We start from the raw sequence: 20,123 nt of genomic DNA on the forward strand, positions 1-20,123 counted from the left end.
TTTAAAATTAAGAACGGAGTTCAGGGAAGGAACATCTGCATGAAGTTTCTTGAATATCATCCAGAGAAAATCCAAATCTGCCCGAGACTGAAAGTATACAGTCGATTTTATAAGAATTGCTTTTGCGTTAGATTTAGACGCAGGGATATATAGATTTCTGTGTATGCACTATCAATGGCTATAAAGTGGATAACGCTATAGCCATAATCCCTGACCCTAAAATGGAATCGCGAAAGCTGGAAGTACTAAAACCTGGACATTGCAAAGATTCCGGCTTTTTGTTTACTTCTTTTAGAGATTCGAGTTTCCTCATCCCCTCAAAAGTAACAGCAATATACGCACAATTATACGGGACTTTTTACTATACCAATCAACTTTCTCACAAAAGCTGCCCTGAAGCTGAAGTGAAATTTGCTTTTATTCAGAGAGACGTTAAAGTGGTACAAAGTTGCATATTTTTCAAAAATGAACTGCTTTGAGAAACGGCGCTTATGCAATATAATGCTGCATAAAATAATGCTTATTTGAATTTTGACATCTCTCTTCTCAATAACCCATATTACACGCGTAAAATGCAACAAGTTGTCGCAAGTTGTCATCAACTTGTTAAGCGAACAATGTTGCATCAACCTGATATTTATCAGCGGCAAAAACAAATATTCCAGTTTAAATCTACTATTCTAAAAATATTACGGAAAAATACCTTTGGCCTTGAAACGTTGTGCACATAGCTATACAACAAAAAAAATATATCCGACGGAAATGGAAAAGATGATCCGCGGCCGTGCTCGGATTGTCGAGGCTCGTTTTCTTCGTCGTCGTTGCTGCTTTCCTCGGAGTCGCTTGAAAGATCCTGAAAAATGTCGCTCAACTCACTCTCGGAGCTGCTCAGGTCCATAGCATCGTAGTCCGGAACGTAGGAAACGTCCTGGCTGTTCGTAAGATCACTATAAAAACTCTCAAATGGTTCAGAAACCAGCTGGATATCTTGCGTTTCTGAAGTTGCGAGCTCTTTCATGCGATGTCCTCGCGACGTTAAATGCACGGAAAACCTGTCCCACGACTCAAAGTTAACGAAACAGGTGTCGCAACGATGTCGGCAGGCTCTTTTTTTCATTTTGTAACGCTAACAAACGCGTAAAATTAACTAAATTTTTAATTGCTTTGAGCCCGTCCAAGTCCGCCCTGATTAATTCAAATTCCCCGCGACACTGATTGTTTGCTGCAATCTTTTCCCGCCGCGTTAAATTAGTGATTACAGCTTATTTCAAAGATTTTGATTGGTTCATTTATCAAGCTGCTGCTTCCTGATTGGTTAAAAATATGCAAAACAATAACAAAGCCCGTGCCAGTGCGCTTGACAGTAACAAAAGACTGCAATATTCAATTAAAGTTATTTGCTTTAGTTTTTTTTCAAAACGCGAAGGTTTTCAAGCTATTTTCAAGAAGATATGGCACAATACAACGACCTACGAACATTTGGACCTTCAAACAGGTGACAAAAAGTGTAATTCATTTTACAACTGGAGTTCGTTTTCATTGTATATACATGTCCTTTTAAACTCTGTAGCCGAAATGCCTTGCTCGCAGACGACGTCATGTTTAACCAGAGGACGAGAGGACCCTATGCCCGAGGAAACGTCCCGCAAAGCTTGTTCGAAGGTACGCAATATTAAAAATAATCATTCTAAATAAACAGTATAGAGTTATTTGTATGAGAGGTATAAGCATTCACTTTGACATCTCGTATTTTTAAGACGATGAAACGCAAGACCCCAATGAGGGTACCAATGACATCTTGTTAAGAGAGCTCCGGGAACTGAAAGACCTTGTGAAGGATGTGCAAAAGCGTCAGGGCTCTATAGAGAAGACCATGAAACACTTGGCTTCCAAACTTGGTGCTGAGCAATTTGACCTGGCCAAGTCAAGTCATGCAGTAAGCATTGGTTTTCCGAAAAACAAATGAAAATCAATAATGCATGATGTTGTATATTTCTCATATGTCTTCATTAATTAATGTTTAACAATAATTCAAAATTTATATAACAGGCAAATGTCACGAAAATATTAGCAAAAGCCTATATACAACTTGGGCGGTTTTCAAAGATAAATGAAAGCAAGACTGTAAGCCTATATCTGTATAACTGTATTATATTTACTTTTAGTAAATTCTATGTTCATTTACTATGAAAAATATATTAACTTATGTTTTAAACAGTATATGTAATGGTTTGGTTTTTACATAGGAGCAATTGCACATGGAGTTCCAGGACTCACCATATGGTCTTACAGTTGCTGAAGCGATGACCAAAGTGGATGTCTTCGAAAAGGCAAAATTCACCTATGGAGAGCAGAAGAGAGAAGAAGGGTATACATTTATAAATCCAAATTTTAAGTCATGATTGTAAATGATAGTGATGAAAATTTGAATTAAATGTACTCACTTTGGCTCCTTAGGTTCTTGGAATAGGTAACTGGTCTGCCCTTGGAAGGCCACAACCAAGGAGTTGGCTTCGAAAATATGTGGCCTTCTAGGAGTGAGGTTCAACTCTTTACTGGAGAAGTCTGTGCTTCGAGAAACTGCTCTGGTGGTATGATATTAATGCTTATCATCATTTGATGTATTTTGCACTCCTGCATTTTGAAAAGCCTTGTTAGTTATGACATCAATTCTTCATCAAAAGACATATATAATAAATGTACTCACATAAGCACAATATGCAACAAAAATAAAAACTATAGACATCTCTATCCTCATAACCATATGATACATGTATAAGCTAAAGAGAACAAAGTGATTTGAGATTAGACAATGATGAGTCAATCTTGAGCAATTTTCATTTTTTGACTATATATATATAATATATATATATATATATATATATATATATATATATATATATATATATAATATTATATATAATATATATATATATATAGTTGGATCAAATTATTACCATATTATCCTTCCTTTTCCCAGAGAATCTATGTTGCTGAGTATGGGAGAGATGACTGTAAGAAAGATGAGAAATTTTGGATTAACTTCCAAACATGGAAAGATACAACATATGGAAGCCGAGGCCCAACTGCATCTCAATGGGGTGAAATTTTAAATGAGGAATGAACTAAAATTATTAAATGTGTTGAATATTTTTTAATTAAATCACTTTTGTGATAATGTAAAATGAAACTATTTATTAAATACTTACTATAAATTTTCTTTTGTATAGTTGACTGAACAGAATTATCTTATAACCAATCCAAGTCCACCGCATTTTTACCAATCTATAAATATTAAATAATTATATGAAAATATATATTATGTGTCTACAGTACTTTCACTTTGAACTTTCGTACCAACGCCAACCGTTTCACACCAGAAAATATCTGAAACACGCATCTATTATAAGTTCTTGCCACAAAAACTAAGTTTTACCATATGGTTCATGCAACTTTAATACCTGATCAAATGCGAACGGATAACAGTTTCGATGAATCTTGCCTAAAAACAATACAAACGACTCGAACAATTGCGATTGCACGTGTGACACAACTTTAAAGTCGGCCTCACGGCCTGATAAAAAATAGGACGAACAAAATGATTTCTGTTTATGCAAATGCGATCGTAAATAGCTTCCATGTAGTTTTCGACTTTAATCAATATATATATTCTTGACAAACGACGAAATTGTTCGGATATTTACCAAAACGCACTGTCGTTTTGAATATCTGTCACACGTTTTGGTCTTTTGGAAGTCTGGTGTGCGTGCGCATCTGATTGATCCCAATCGTACCATCGTTAATCAAAATAAGCTCCCAATTATTCCCTTCAATCCCTTTGCAACCCTTCCGACTCTGAATTAATATTCAACGATATTGTTTCCGGTTGTTCGAACAATAAAAAACAGGTTGTTTGTTCATCAATATTGTTGACGCATGTTCGAACAATATTGTTGAGGCCTGATGAACGAACAAGTCGTGAACAAGTTGTTCTGACAGCATTTAACAAGCATGTTCCATCAACCATGTTGACGCCTGTTCCAACATGTTGCAACAAGTATTGTTCGTTCATCAATCGTTAACAATATTGTTCGAACATGTTGTTAACGATTGTTACTTCAACAACATTGTTCAATCATGATAACAATATTGTTGAGACATTGTTAATCGAACAATCATGATCAACCTGATCAATTTTTACGCGTGTATGAATGCAGTCATTGCACTTTGTCATTTTTGTGAAATCCATGGTCCTAGTGTGTTATTTTGCACGCAGGTATTAGATTCTTATATTTAATGGTTTATGATAACTTCGTGAGTATATATTGCTTCGAGAAAACAAACGATTTTATAATGTTTTGAAGCAACCTGGTTGATGCTAGTCACATGATCTTACAAAAGCTAAATCAACTATCTTCAATCCCTAGTGTCACAGCTAGTTTTTTAGGTAGATCATACAACTTGATTATTGTTCAATAGGCAATTTATTAGTAAATACAAGCTTGTTTACAGGAGGATTACAAACTTACAGTCGGTTCTGCTCATAAACAGTGGGTAGTCACACTCTCTCATATGCATTTAGAAGTATAGTGAACTGAAAGTTTGTAGAATATTCTTAAAGTTCTTGATATTTAGGAAATATTAAGTATATATATGGATTCAAGATGTAACAAAGCGTTTGTTAACATTATGGACTGACCCCACCTTTTAAGGGTCAGTCGATCTTGCCATGCTTGTAGTGTTTGCCTGCATTAAAATAGGAAACCAATACTTATGGTGATTGCCTGAAAAAGATGTCAATTTAGAACTTTGCTGTCCTTGGTGTTAATGTGGAAATCAAGTCCTTGTGCGGATCGGTTCTGATGATATTTTTCCTAAATTTTACATTTTCAAATTCTTCTCATCAAAAACACTAACTAGTTCATACAGTATGTTAGATATTCAGACAACACAACATATTTCAAAAAGTATAGAAGTTAAAACAGAAAGCCCTGCATATAACAAATACACATGGTGTTTTTACTAACTGATGATTTATGCCTTTCTATTGTTAGGCTTTTCATGATGATCCAGTGAGTAATTCTCTCGGGACACAAAAGGATGCAAGTAGAAGGTGTGGTTATTTTTCATTAAATTTGTGGATTGGGTTGTGTGACATTCACTTTTGTTTCAGACTATATGTATATACAGAGTGATTTGGTAAACACAGCTTGGACTAAATATAATATTATTTTGAAAATTAATGACACAAAATACAGCTTAGTTTGTCCTCAAAATACAACATAGTTTGTCCTGGGAGAATGTTGCGAGTCATTTCCAGCATATCCTAGCTGGCTTATTGACTTGTGACGGACTGTCATTGCAGGTCATCTCAGTCAAGTGCTTCTAATGTCTCACCATCAAAATCATCTCAACCAAAATCCAACCAGTGCGAGGTATGGTATTTTTCATATAGGGAATTAAGCTAAGTGAAGCTTATCTTGATGTTTCATATAAAATACAAATTGCCTTTGTAGGCATGCAGATCAATCCCACCTGACCATCCAGGTTTTTTGAGTGTGGATAAACATACAAGTGTTTCGTATTCCACAGTCGTAATCCAGCCCATCATGATGTGTACGTTGTTGTACGACAAGCATGTGTACGGAGGTATTTATCATCCTTACAGCTTAAGTTACATATTCCAGGTAATCACATTTTTTAAGGAAAAGACATGTTGTATTGTGAGAGATGAAACAATTCAAATAGTGTTCGAAATTTTATAGGCTTTTTTGTCGAGAAGTGTTCGCGCTTTTGTTCGAACATTAATTTTGAACGCATTCACAAGAATACGTTCATTTGAGTGCGGGTCAGCCTCAAACAGCAAGCAATTTATAATAAATTGCATATATTTGCTGCTAAGCAAATTACATACAGTGAACAATGACAAGACAATGACTCACTGTGATTACAGTGTCTTGGTTTCCAGTTGATTTCCATGAGTCAGCATTCCAGTTTACTTATAGTTCTAGGGATGATTATAAGCCACGTACTGCCTATTAGTTTTTCTGAGTTTAGTTTTCTAAGTTTTGAAATACTTGATAATAGCTGTATAACAAACAAAGCTAGAAACTTAACTTGCTGTAGAAATTTTAATTAAGACCATAGCTTCAAGTTGAAGGAAAATTCAGAAATAGTTATGTTAATTTACCGTTTTTTCTCCGTGAGTCAATTTTTATCTTTAAGATTTTTTAAGGTTAGCGCTAACCCTGGGTTAAATTTTAATCCAGTGTTTTAGTTTATGTGCTTCTGAATCACTGTTCGTTTTAAAACTTTAGAAAATATGATTTCTATCGGTCCAGAAAAGTATTTATGAGAAAAGATATTCAACTTTGTAAACAAGCGATTAAAAAAATTGATGTAAAGATTTGCTTTAACCCAGGGGTAGGCCAACTGGTTTTTAAGCAACTGGCCCAGAGATCTAGTACGCATTACGTAACACCGAAGAATAACAGAATACAATTTGAGGACCAGGATGTCTTTTTCTTTCAGCCTAAGTTGTGAAATATGTCCTGGTCGAGAAGGACCAATATTTTTCGGAGAGGATGCTAATGGATATGTTTTAAGTCACACGTTTTATCTTAAAGATTCTCAAGCCAGAGGTCTTCGCCGTTGGTAGGTATAGCACTGAAAATCGCAAAGTTTGAGGGTTTTATCTAATGGACGACTTGCGCTTATTTAGACTAATTTTTTGTTCAAAGTAACTAGAAGAAAATAAATCAACACAGCTAGAAAGATCTTACTTAAATTAGTGCAAATGCAAAGTTTGGCTGCGAAATTTTGTAAAATACGGAAAATATAGTCATGCGAAGTTGGCATATTTAATATTTTGTATACTTTTGTATTACGTGCGGAAATGTGTAACTGAATTAGTTAAAAACTTTTGGTCGTAATAAAAAAGTATACAAAATTTCGTCAACTTCGCATGGCTATATTTTCCATAATTTACAACAACTCCCAGCCAAACTTGGCAGTTTTACTAACATTCACGAACAAAACTGGTACAAACTAAACAGCATAAAACATCACCGTATTTAGCAAAATTGATGTCATCACGATATGACCATAAAACTATTGAGTTTAGTAAAATTGCCCTGTGTTTTATCCAGGTACAGCATTATAATTGTTATGATGGATCGAATATACCTTATTAATTCGTGGTCATTTCTAGTCAAGTAAGGAAATACGTTTTTGAAAATTTGTACTCATCTTGCTTGGTATAAATGCACATTCAAACAGAGAAGTTAGGAATTACAATGTTTGACCTGGAATTGAAATATATTTTTGTAGACATTTTAAAGAAATAATTGACAAACTTCAAAAAATGGTTAGTATTTCCTCTTCCGCTCAACTAATATGTTCATGATTCCACTGATCTCATAACCATCTTGTTTATCTGTAATGCTAGCCTTATTAATATCCTATTTTAAAGAGATTAGTTAAAATAACAGAGATTACTGTTTTCCACGGCTGCTTCGTGATTGGGGTCTTGGGGATGAAGCTTTACTGCTATTTTTAGAGATTTTACAAAGTTATATATTATACCTATATAATAAGTACCGGTACAATAATTTTGTCTTAGAGGAGGTTTGCAATGAAATAGTAAAAAAACCAGCCAAGTCCTGCTAAATTATTTCGCCACTATAAAGAACATACTGCAACTCGTATACACTGTAGTCTGAGTATTAGTTATAACCGCGATAATTGGGTCCTTTAATTCTTTTTCAAGGCTGTAGAGGTTTTTAATTCTGAACAAGCAGCTCGCTTTGAAAGGTCAGGCAGGGATAGTAGAAACAGATTTACCAGTTCAGGTAAGATTGTGATGTAGTATAGCCTGCTTAGATGTGGACATGTTCAGGGTTTCTAAGAATTCAAAGGTAAAGGTACTGGGTACATGTTCAAATGTCCTTAAAGTTAAACTCGAAGATGCATGAATTCTAACGTCTGTCTCTAATCAATGTATATTTTTCTTTTAGATGTCTTACGACGACAACACAGGGCGTCATTTCGCGCAATTCAGGATTTAACAAAAGACAAGGTACAGTGTAGATATTACTCATGATGGTGTAGATATAACTCATGATGGTGTACATATTACTCATGATGGTGTAGATATTACTCATGATGGTGTAGATATTACTCATGATGGTGTAGATATAACTCATGATGGTGTAGATATTACTCATGATGGTGTAGATATTACTCATGATGGTGTAGATATTACTCATGATGGTGTAGATATTACTCATGATGGTGTAGATATTACTCATGATGGTGTAGATATTGCTCATGATGGTGTAGATATTACTCATGATGGTGTAGATATTACTCATGACGGTGTAGATATTACTCATGATGGTGTAGATATTACTCATGATGGTGTACATATTACTCATGATGGTGTACATATTACTCATGATGGTGTCTAAGATACTTTACTACAGAGTACAGTACATATATTCTTGTAGCACTGTTTTGAGATTATGCTGTATGCGGGTTTCATATATTATTAGACAAACATATGTAATAGACCTATATTATTTACTGTTAGTGCATTGAATCCAATGCTTTATCAACAGCTACATTAGGCCAATTACTGTACCATTTTCCTTTTGCAAAATTGTTTTCAGCATTTATTTCACTATCTTCATCTGTACTTTGCTTGGATACTTAAAGCTGGTGCACATCGAGTGACAGAGAAAGTTCTAGAAGGCCCTCCTAGGGTGAGCTATACTTTGTATTCCATCTTTTTTTGAAGTATTCATTTAGAGTACACACTACAACATGAAGAATGAATTCTTGTTTAAATTAATTCATAATTATCTCTTGAACGATAATCAGTAATGTTCACTGCTGCATGCATCAATTGTCTCACTTTCATCTGCATGTAAACTAATCAACATTTCCTGGATGCAGGAGGAACTCCTGACAGATTACGAAGCACAACAAGCAGAGGACAAGTTGGAAGGTGAGTGCACATGTAGTTTTCAAGGATCTACGATCCTCATATTTACGGGACTTAAAAACCGAGTGCAAACGAGGTTTTTTTTTTATTTTTTCAAAAGTTCTGCGGTTGAAGTGCCGTCAATTATATCTTCTTTTAAACTGTATTTCATGTTGTTCTGCTGACTGTAATAACCAGTGCATGAGTCCAGATAAGTCTTTATCATGAGAAGTTGTATTGCATTTTCCCTAAAATCTTGCCAATCATATGTCGTGTATAACAGTCTTCAAAATCCTTGCGGTTTAAGTTTTTTTTTGAGTTCTTTCATCAATTATTTTTAATTTTGTTCTAGCGACTGCTGAGAAGAAAGTTGGATCACCTGTGTTTACAACATTAAGACAAATGCTCCAGGTAGATTTTTAGCGAACCCTTTATCGACAGCTAACTATTTAGAGGTTACTCTGAACACAATAATAAAGAAAGAAATCACGCTGTAGTGTATCTTTAGGTCTTAGGTTCTGCAAAATTTCATCTCCTGGCATTCAACGTTGTGCAAGGAAACCAATTAATTATCCGAGGAGAACCTGAGGAACTTGTTTTATCGATCTTTGAAACATTAAAGGTGATGTTCGATCTATAAATTTGCTGCATGACGTATAAACTCACTGTTTAACAGCTCAAACCAAGTTATATTAGTTCTAAGATTGCAGATACTATTCTGTATGTTTTGCGAGGTTTTTCTAGTTGATCTGCAATGACGTCTACCGAGTTATATTAGTTCTAAGACTACAGTACCTAATCAGGATGTTTAGAATAACTATCAGTGTTGACCATCATCAGTGTTGACCATCATCAGTGTTGACAATCTTCAGTGTTGACCATCGGTATTGACCATCAGTGTTGACCATCAGTATTGACCATCAGTGTTGACCATCATCAGTGTTGACCATCAGTGTTGACCATGTACAAACTTACCTCTATTATCCTGCAGATTCTTATTCCTAACAGATGTTTCAAATGTGTACCTTACAGTGATATTTATCAGGTTGGTCCGTGCTTGAAAATATGCTTGTTTTTAACACTCTTATATACAGTATAGCTATATGTTTCATGTCATAAGTTGTGTGTGAATTTGATACTCCATTTTAGAGAGTGGAATACGTGTGATTAAAACAAAAACGTGTTGTATTATGTGTGTTAAATTTACACAAGCGTGTGTGTTATGAAACCACAAAAAAGGCGTATTTGTTTGTTATTTTAATGTCAGTATTTCTCTTCACAGGAATCGTGGGCATGCAACTTTCTCGGTTTAAAAATTGGCACCAAAATTCCTACCCATATTTTGGAATCGCATTTATATACATTAATGGATATTAAGGTACTTTAGACGAGACATTTACACAACGCTATTTATATTTGGATATAAATGATCAACAATATACTTTAGTTGTGCATTCACAGACATATATTTTCCACAGGAACATACAAACTTCTCAGATCAAGCAAGGTGTGTAAAATATGTTTGTAGTGAATAAAACTGACCCCTGAGGGCTGTAGGGAGGTTTATCCCAACCCCCCCTCCCCCGGCCAACCCCCCATCCCCCGGCCAACCCCCCTCTTTCGGCCAACCGCCCTCCCCGGCCAACCCCCTCCCCCGACGAGACGTAACGAAAACTGTACATCCACACCCAGGATGAAAACCATGACCACCAAGAAAAAAATCCGGAAATATTCCTAAATCAGCGCTTCATTTCTTGTCTAAAATTCTGTATCAAATTTTGGGGTTTTTGAACATATTCCCCCTTTTCCTAATTTTCATATCAAATTTTTTGTTATACGTGTATCTGATGAATTCATGAATACCAATCAAAATATTTTAATGACAGTATTCATCCTTTAAAACGCTACAATTTTGAAATACATGAAACCACAGAACTTGTCCATGGTGAGTATGTGTTGAAGTTACGAGTTGCTGAAATTAGTTTTCACAATCACGGTACTGTGATATCACAAAAAGAAACACTTTTTCTTAACAGGATCTCAGATTCTCAAAAAAATCGAAGAAGCTTTGGTTAACAAGCATTTTTCTGACAGTGTTCTTGATCAATATCTTTGCGCACTCAAAGAGGAGTGGATGGAGTATGTTAATGATATACGATAAATTATTTCTCTGTTAGTGTGATTTTGTTGAGAGAAACTTAGGGCCTGTTTACATGGAGCGAGTTATCCTGGCTACGCGAGGTAAAAAGCGCATCACATCAAAGGCTGAACCTGATTGGTCTTTCATTACATGCAGTTTTCACCTCGCCTAGCCGAGTTAACTCGCTCCATGTAAACAGGCTCTTAGTTGATAACCACTGACGGAATGGAAGGTTCGACGAGCCAAATGCGAGCTCATTATCTGCATTTGACTGACTTGTATTCGCACCTGTGACGTCCACTTGGAACCGAATGAAGCTAAGCAAAATGAAATTGTTCATGCATGATAATCATGTTGACATCCTCCATTTTGCTCTTGACACTCATCCTTATCTAAAAAAAACAAATACTTGTGACGTTATACTTGTATTGTTTTTTTTGTCGAAAAGTAATTGTTTTTTTATTTAGCAAAGTTAAAGTGATTTTCAAATTCTCCAGATCAGGACCACGTACATCAGAAGAGAAAGAGAGGTACAAGTTTCTTTGAATTTAATTTACACTAAGTATAGAGTTTTTTACTAGCTTCTTCTAACACATATAGTTGCATGAACGTTTGGGGTCATGCTAAAGTCTTTGTTTAGGCTCATTTGCATTCGATTCGGCACATGAAAAGTTTGACCTCTGAGATGGCCTAAAGGGCAACTTACCTATGGCCTTCTGTTGTATTTTCTTGTATAGATCATCAGTTATTTTAAAGGATAATAACTTAAACTGGTATATCACTCACATTTTTGTTCAGATTATTCAAAGTGTTGGATGCCAAACCTGAGGATGAAATTATTTTAAAATTCTGGATGACTGGTTTCAATAAAGAATATCGTTCGCATTTATTAACTTGTTCACAAACGGCGACCAACCCTACTTGACGTACATTATATGTGACAGATGCATATATATATCTCAGTGATATATATACAACCAGGGTTGAAAGCTATGTGAAGATCACCAGTCGAATACGAGGTGCTTAGCACCGGGCTGATCATTGAAAATTGAGAAATTTTGCATGTTTCAGATTTTTTCGACAGACTCCTAATGACCCTGGCTCATACTCGTTTAAAACCATAGCGCACAATATGCAGAGATTTCGTCGCATTTCAAAAATATGACAGACGTTATAAACAAAGCGTTTGTTCACATTGCGACCGGATATCATCTTTAAACCACAAGAGCCAAAGCCGTACATCAAAGATCATCTGTACGAGATTTTCAAGGCTTGGTTTAAATGGTTATAACGATATAAGCGCCTTGTTTTAAACGTCATATTTCCGTCGCGTCCAACGCAACTGATCTATTTTTGAATAAACGAAACCGGGACAAGATAGAAAAGAAAGAGTTTATAATAAAGAGCTTTTGTGTTTTCATTTCTGGCCAATTTTTCTTCAGCATGTGCTTTAACTAATGTGTTGGGTCTCGAAACATTGACATGACGTCATCACTGACGGTGGAAAACAGTGAACTGTAGTAAATAACTGGAACGATATCTCCTGATTGTTTTTGTGAAGCCAAAATTTGCGGGACTTTACCTCCAGACACGCGTATTTTGGCTTCATGAAAACAATGAGGAGGTATCGATCTAGTTTTTATTAGAGTTCACTGGTGGAAATGAGTTAATGAACCTCACTAACCTTCATTCTATGTGACGAAAATTCCACTCAGAACCAAAGGCTTTTAGGATTCAACATTCGTACATATTTAATTAGTCATAAAACTGACCTTGCATTTCTTTCACTGCGCCTAATACAGAGCTATTATAATATAACTTCTCGCGATCTAACCATTCCTATAGATACTTATGTGTAGTTATACTGTAATAATCAAGTTCTCAATCACAGACGCCTTGCCTCACAGGGGGGAAACACAAGAGTAGAGTGAGGGTTTTACCAGTTGTGGGTTTTTTATCCGTCCGTAATTACAACCCTTCCCTTTTCTTTATACAAAACTTTGGGGCCTTTTTAGGGGGTCGGTTGGGTTTGCCTTATTTTCCACCATATGTTCTACCCGTGTGCACTCTATCAGGAATTTTTTTATTTTGAGCAAAACATAACGTATTTTTTAATGCAAGAATTTTTATTGTTCTACAGTTAAACGTACAGCAATGTATGACATGTTTACTAAGTTACAATGTTTTTTTTCTCGTTGAATTATCTTTGTTTCCAGTCCTTTATGCTAAACGAGAAAGAAATTGCAGCATATTTAAGTTGACATTTAATGAAATTAAACCGTATATTAATCTGTTCACATAAATTCTTCGGAAGACCAGTTACAATAATTTTATACAGTTCATGCCGCGACTTGAGAATTTGGAAACAATTGCAGGTCCTATTTTTTACGACAGACAAAGCTGTATTTCTTACACAAATGATCATTAACAATAATTATAGTCAGGAAGTTGTTTGCCCTTAAAACAAGTGTAAGAATCTGGAATTTTCAATCTCCGAGGTCACTAGTGTGTATAAAATGCTTTGTCTTTTGGAAAGTAGTATAAAGATGAGAGTTCCCCGATTCTTAGGAGCTATAGTGTGAACCACCCTTTGCACACGCAGTACTTACAATCATGTTTCATATTTATCCGTAATAATGACGTCGATGATGTCGGTATCCGCGATATCTGTTCCTGAAATGTCTGCGCCCGTAATATCTGCGCCCGTAATGTCTGCGCCCGTGATATCTATACGAAGGATCTGCTAGCGCTTGAGGTTCACTGAAAATACACCAGATTACATGAAAACCGCTAAACCCTATTTTAACATGGTTTTGCAAAATAACTTGTCTTGCTTGCGACTATTTTACACGTGAAATTCTAAAGTTCGAATAGAGATAGAGAGATTCACAGCGCGTCAAGCTCGACGACGCGGCCGTTGCAAAACAAAGAAAAATCACAAGCGATACAATGCTCAATAGCCATGCAGCCTATGCGTAACTTGCGCGACCCACGTCGCCTTTAAATGAGGCAATTTCACGGCTTCTGGACGACATAAAAGCAGCAGCTGCAAAGTGATGGCTGTCTCTTCACACGATTCAATTTTGCTGGATCCAATTCACCTCTGATGGATGGTTTATAGGCTTTTGTCTTGTAATATATATGAGCAGCAAATCCACTGAAGCCAAGCACTGCCGCTTCATTAATAACCGACTGTATTCCATACGTCAGAAGTTAATGGGATCCAACAAAATTGAATCGTGTGTCGTATGAACAGACCTTTTCATCTTATACAAAAACCGCAAAATATCAGCTAAAAATCGGAGGCTCTCAGCACAGTTGAAACGTTTTTATGATTATTCTAAAGTCCTGACAGCATAATTAATTTCTACTAGCTTGTTTCCAGCAAAATATTTAACTAGCGAGGTCGAGCTATAACTGCGTCGTGAATCTCAAACTCTCTAATATGTTTGATATGCATGGTAACCAGTTGATTTTACTCTGGAAAACATGAGCTATGTATTTGCTATTATTAACACCCTATCTATTGAACTGAATCTGCTTGCTGTCGCGAATTTAACTCCAAGAAATTTTATTCCTTGATTAGAGAAATTATCATAGAATTAACCCACTTCCTGTTTTTTTTTTCAAAAATAACCCCGCCTCTTGCAATATTAAATACATAAGCAAAGATGTGTTAAAAAGGAGAATTTTAGAACGTACTCGTCGTCTTTATCTTCATCGTCTTCTTCCAGAGCATTGTCATCATCATTCTCTACAAAAGATTGTAAACATTTAAAACAAGTGCTTGCTCACCATCAGGTGTATTGCATATTTCGTTGGATAACTTTTTAATGAGAGTAGTCTTGTCGTGAAAATTTCATTTTTTCTTACCCCATAGCCAACTTCGAGACCGATAAAATCACTGCATATAGCACATATCAAATCGATAGAAACTGTAGGGCCTGTATATCATGCAATAATTGCCTTTATAGAAAATGGATTTTTTTGCGGTTTGTTTTAGCGATTCTTTTCCTTTTCTTTCAATTCGAACTCGTTCACGCTGAGCAATTAAGAGGGTGATATGCTTGGGACGTTTGGAACTAATATTTTACATAGGCTTGATTATATATCAGTAGTACCTTCCTTTGACTCCTTTTCCAAAGGTTCATCATCTTCGATTGGTATTGAATATACCACTGCACACAGCAGACCAAGTGCAAGTAACAAATACAATGTCCTCATCTCTGCACTTTATTCTTCTTGAGCGTCTTCTCGTTACCTTCTGTTCCCACTTCTGAACGAACTTGGGTTATCAAGCGACTGTTTTCGACACTTTTATACCCGCCCAATGTGATAATTTATACAATCACTTAGCAACATTCTAGCAAACTAGCATTAAGACACTCATTTATGTCTTTGTAATTTTCTTCTGCAGTATCAAGAGCCACCACTTGCACATCCGTATTATTGAAATGCATTCAGCATCACGTTATGACAGTTTCCGTTGCAAATACTTGAGAAATATTATACAACAAAAACGTATATTTTCATTATGTTGCTATTTGCAATGGTTCAAGTTTTTTCCGGAGGGTGGAGTTTAACTGGAATATATTATGAAGTGGTATTATACAGAAAAATTATTTATCTGTATCTCCCCTACAATCTTTTAAGCATATTGGATGTAACTAACGGTGAGGTAGCTTCGCAATTTCATATAACAGAAGATAACGTTGCTTTATATCTATCGAAGATTTGCAGGGGGATTAAAGTGGAATTTAAATTTTCACTATTTGGTACAAACAGAAGAGATTGTCAGCGGTTAAACATTTTAATGATAACTAAAGTAAATCGATCCAGGTCGATCGAGGAGTGTATCGAGGAAGAGTACTTTTAATATGATTTCAAACCTTCGGTGACCTAAATGTGCACGTGAAAGATTTTAAGTTTGAAGGGCACTTTTATTAAAGACTATTTTCAAGACCAGAAGCAATATAATATTGTCTGTTTTTATCCATTACATTTTCATTTAAAGAGTAGCTCTAAAGTTTGTTATTACTTCTTCGGCGTAAGCTGACTTCCTTATTTTCACAAGGTCATAAAAACAGGGGCTTAGCGAACGTGCTAGGAATGGAGAGTGTAATTGTGATATTGACCAACTTCTATAATGAAACGTTGGTACCAAACTGCATGGCGTGATTTTACACAAATCCTCCTTAGCCTTAGGCTATCAAGTTTTCCATAATACAATCAAACACTCTGTTACCGCAGAGGGTAACGAAAAATTCACTGTCTCAAAGCGACAAAGAACTCTCGCTCTTTGATCCGTCTCTGATTTTAGAAATTATCATTATTTTTCATCAAAAATCACAATCGCTTTTTGTCAATTTCCAAAAAAGGTGGAGACAAAATATTCACCGCTTGCTTGAGTTTACCAACTTATTGTTTTTAAGTCCTTCAAACTTGGCAGTGTTTTTAAGTATACTTCGACTTTGAAAAAAACGCTTCGCCTCACTTCGCCTGTCTCCATAACAACTGCTTAGGTAAGCAAGATTAAACACATGGAAAGTCTTTGCAAAATCCCTATATGATCAGATTGCTGAGTGTCCTCATAGTTTTACAGTTCGTCCTCAATTCTATAGTATTTGCCTTAAATCATATTAACAGAGGTGCTCACCCGACCCAGTTACTGAAGGCTTAGAATCTTGCTAAAAGTTTAGTATTATTCCTAGATCTAAGGCACTAAACCTTGCTGGACATTTCTCCAGTTTCTACCTTTTCAGGGTCGTGTCTGTCACCACTGAGATGTTTGACTGAACTTTCGGAGCGTAATGTATCTAATAATAGTGATGGAAAAATCAATGTAATTATATACATAAGTAATTCTTCATCTTCATGTCTTCCCGGGAAAAAAAATTTCCTGCTTTGTAATTTATGTTAATTTACCGCACAATCACATAGCTTTCTCTCTCTGTCCATTTCACTGAACAAAGATTTTAGGTGATTTTTGATACAAAGCTATACATCAACAAACAAGCTTTGCGTACGAAAATCGAATAAATCTATTTTAAAGGTTTGGTATTTTAAGCTTGTTTTCCTTTAGGCCGTATTTATCGTGGACACGCGTCAATAGGGAGTTTAGATTCACGAAGCGTCAAGCTCGACGACGCGTTTGCAAAACAAAAGAACATCACAAGCGATACAATGCTCAATTACTATGCGTAACTTGTGGTCCCAGATCTGCCATTCTCACCACCGGCCTTCAAATGAGGCAACTTCACGACAATTTTCTAAGCATATGGATGTAACTAACGGTAAGGTAGCTTCGCAATTTCATAATAACTTTTAAGATAATGTTGCTTATCTATCGAAGATTTCCAAAGGGGGGGGGAGTAAATTTAAATTAAAATTTGCACTATTTTGTATTAACTTTTCATCAAAGAAGTTGGTCAATATCACAATGACACCCTCAAATCCTAGCACGTTCGCCACGCCCCTGTTTTCATGACCTTGTGAGAATAAGGAAGTCAGCTTACGTCGATGAAGTAATAACAAACTTTAGAGCTACTCTTTAAATGAAAATGTAATGGAGCAAAACAAACAATATTATATTGCCTCTAGTCTTGAAAATAATCTTTAATGAAAGTGTCCTTCAAAACTTAAAATCTTTCATGCGCCCAGGTAGGTCACGGAAGGTTTGGAATCTTATTAAAAGTACTCTTCCTCGAAAATTAATAATCCTCGATCGATTTACTTTTGTTACCATTGAGATGTCTAACCGCTGATTACCTCTTCTGTTAGATATTACTGTATGGCGTTATTTTACACAAATCTTCCTTAGCTAGGCTATCATGTTTTCCATAATACATTCAAGGATAACAAAAGATTCACTGTCTCAAAGCGACAGAATACTTAGACTACTCTCGCTCTTTGGTACATCTCTGATTTTAGAAATTGCCATCATTTTTCATCACAAGTCGCAATTGCTTTTTGTTTATTTCCAAAACAAGGTGGAGACAAAATATTCACCGCTTGCTTGAGTTTACCAACTTTTTTTAGGTCCTTCAAACTTGGCAGTCTTTTTAAGTATACTTCATCTTTGGAAAAAACACTTCGCTTCACTTTGACTGTCTCCATAACAACTGCTTAATTGAAAGATTAATTACATGGAAAGTCTTTGGAAAATCCTTATACGATCAGATTGCTGAGTGTCTTCGTAGTCTTCAGTTCGTCCTCAATTCTATAGTATTTGCCTTAAATCTTATTAACAGAGTTGCTCACCCGACCCAGTTACCGAATTTGACTTAGAATCTTGCTAAAAGTTTAGTATTACTCCTTGATCTAAGGCTCTAAACCTTGCTGGACATTTCTCCAGTTTCTACCTTTTCATGGTCGTCTCTGTCACCACTGAACTTTCGGAGCGTAATGTATCTAATAATGTTGATGGAAAATTGAATGTGAACATCTTCATGTCTTGCACATATTGCGCATCAATTGCACATATTATGGCCCACCACCAAACACATATATTACTCAGTGTAAGTTATATCACATCACTGTCTCTAAAAGGAGAACTGCTCACTCTGATTACTGATTATTACAATTTATGTTAATTAACCTTACAATCAGCTTTCTTTTTCTGTCCATTTCACTGAACAAAAGTTTAGTTTTAGGTGATTTGTGATCAGTACGTAGCTATATATATACAAAAAGGCGTAGAGTATGGGGGGCCTAGAAACTTTCCAGAAGGTAATAATTGTATCAGAGCAATGTTGAATCTTTGAATAGGCATCCTTATGTACACATGAAACGGTATTACTAGTGAATATTACACAATTATTGGATGAGGTTTTTGTGATATGCTGAGTTATCAAGGTCGAGGTAAGCGTTATCAAGGCCAAGCCAAATGCGAGTCTGATAACGCTTACCGAGACCTTGATAACTCTGCATATCACAAAAACCGAATTCAATAATTGTTTTATTATACATTTGAAGAATAGTAAACATAGTATGAACGAATGAAAAGTCTTATTTAATAGCAACATCCAAAAATACATCAATTATTAATACATAAATACATCCAAATGAATAACGCTTGTTAACCACTGCAGGGTCACTTGCAGATAACTCAGTTATCTGGTAACAGATAACTGAATTTTGCGTGATTGGGCGATTTATTAGCCAATCAAAATGCTTTTACTACTATAATGTATCATAAAATAATATATCAAACAACTCGGAAAAGCAACTGCGATATACGGAATTTCGATCCGCAGCCACTACTTTCTGTATGCTTATTTATGCAGGAGGACTTCCGACTTCGGGATGCAGGGGATCGGCTTAAATGAAGTGTATAACTAAGTTAGCCTAGCCATAAGAAATGCATTTAGGTTGTCACTTTTCACACTTTTAATTTATCTTATTAAAGCATGCGGTATGGAACACTTATAACTTGTTTGTAACTTTTTTATCTTTTTTTTATCTTTCTTTTTTAACTTTTACCGACAACAGGTCATAACCAATGGTAAATATTTTCTCCGCCTATCGGAACCGCATATATGCAACCATATATTAAGAGGAAAATTCCTTCTTAATTGTATCTAATGTCAAAAGGTGTTGCTAGCTAGATATCATGTATCTAAAGTTTGAGCCTCCCCCAGAAAAAAACAAAACTCTACACCTATGGCTATACATCAACAAGTAAGCTTTGCCTACAAAAATCGGCCTGGAGACGCACTGTTTACTGCTCACTCGAATAAATCTATTTTTAACGTTTATACCGACTTAATTTCTTTAGCCCTTCAAACTTGACACAATTTTCAAGCACTCTTCAACTTTTCTCAAATACTTTACAACACACCAGCTGTTTCCACACCAACCAACTGTTGATTGTAAAGACGTTCTTCAATAGGTGCACATGATCATTCAATTTCTTGCACTGCATGACTAAACAAAATGATAATCTTTGCACAATTGCACGAAAGATATACACTGAAATATTCGCGGTTATGAGTTAATCTT

At 35.6% G+C, this 20,123-nt stretch overlaps 1 protein-coding gene, 1 long non-coding RNA gene and 1 pseudogene across 2 annotated transcripts; 2 read left to right on the top strand and 1 right to left on the bottom strand.

Moving 5' to 3' along the window:
• The first annotated feature begins 1,385 nt into the window (after positions 1–1,385).
• LOC114542892 lies at positions 1,386–2,434 on the top strand. The gene is made up of 6 exons (XM_028562270.1): positions 1,386–1,495; positions 1,571–1,662; positions 1,758–1,936; positions 2,050–2,124; positions 2,247–2,368; positions 2,416–2,434. Exons 1-6 carry the CDS (start codon positions 1,452–1,454, stop codon positions 2,432–2,434), a joined length of 531 nt encoding a protein of 176 aa, XP_028418071.1. The 5' UTR covers positions 1,386–1,451.
• Positions 2,435–2,497: 63 nt separating this feature from the next.
• On the bottom strand, positions 2,498–4,003 carry LOC114542891. Its single transcript, XR_003689809.1, has 5 exons — positions 3,462–4,003; positions 3,210–3,285; positions 2,958–3,012; positions 2,708–2,780; positions 2,498–2,634 (listed from the first exon to the last, which is right to left on the bottom strand). It is a non-coding gene; the product is annotated as an uncharacterized LOC114542891 (long non-coding RNA).
• An 18-nt stretch (positions 4,004–4,021) lies between these two features.
• Positions 4,022–12,543, top strand: LOC114542890 (annotated as a pseudogene).
• The last annotated feature ends 7,580 nt before the right edge of the window (positions 12,544–20,123 follow it).

This window comes from Dendronephthya gigantea, unplaced genomic scaffold (assembly GCF_004324835.1).
Source record: "Dendronephthya gigantea isolate DGI-Jeju-01 unplaced genomic scaffold, DenGig_1.0 000410F, whole genome shotgun sequence".
In the NCBI taxonomy this organism is placed as follows: domain Eukaryota; kingdom Metazoa; phylum Cnidaria; class Anthozoa; order Malacalcyonacea; family Nephtheidae; genus Dendronephthya; species Dendronephthya gigantea.

Excerpts from the sequence above, each read along its gene's own strand:
- LOC114542892 (XM_028562270.1), top strand. The coding sequence starts at position 1,452 with ATGGCACAATACAACGACCTACGAACATTTGGACCTTCAAACAG. Across the intron at positions 1,496-1,570 it reads ACATTTGGACCTTCAAACAG|CCGAAATGCCTTGCTCGCAG; the intron begins GTGACAAAAAGT and ends TAAACTCTGTAG. Across the intron at positions 2,125-2,246 it reads AGATAAATGAAAGCAAGACT|GAGCAATTGCACATGGAGTT; the intron begins GTAAGCCTATAT and ends GTTTTTACATAG.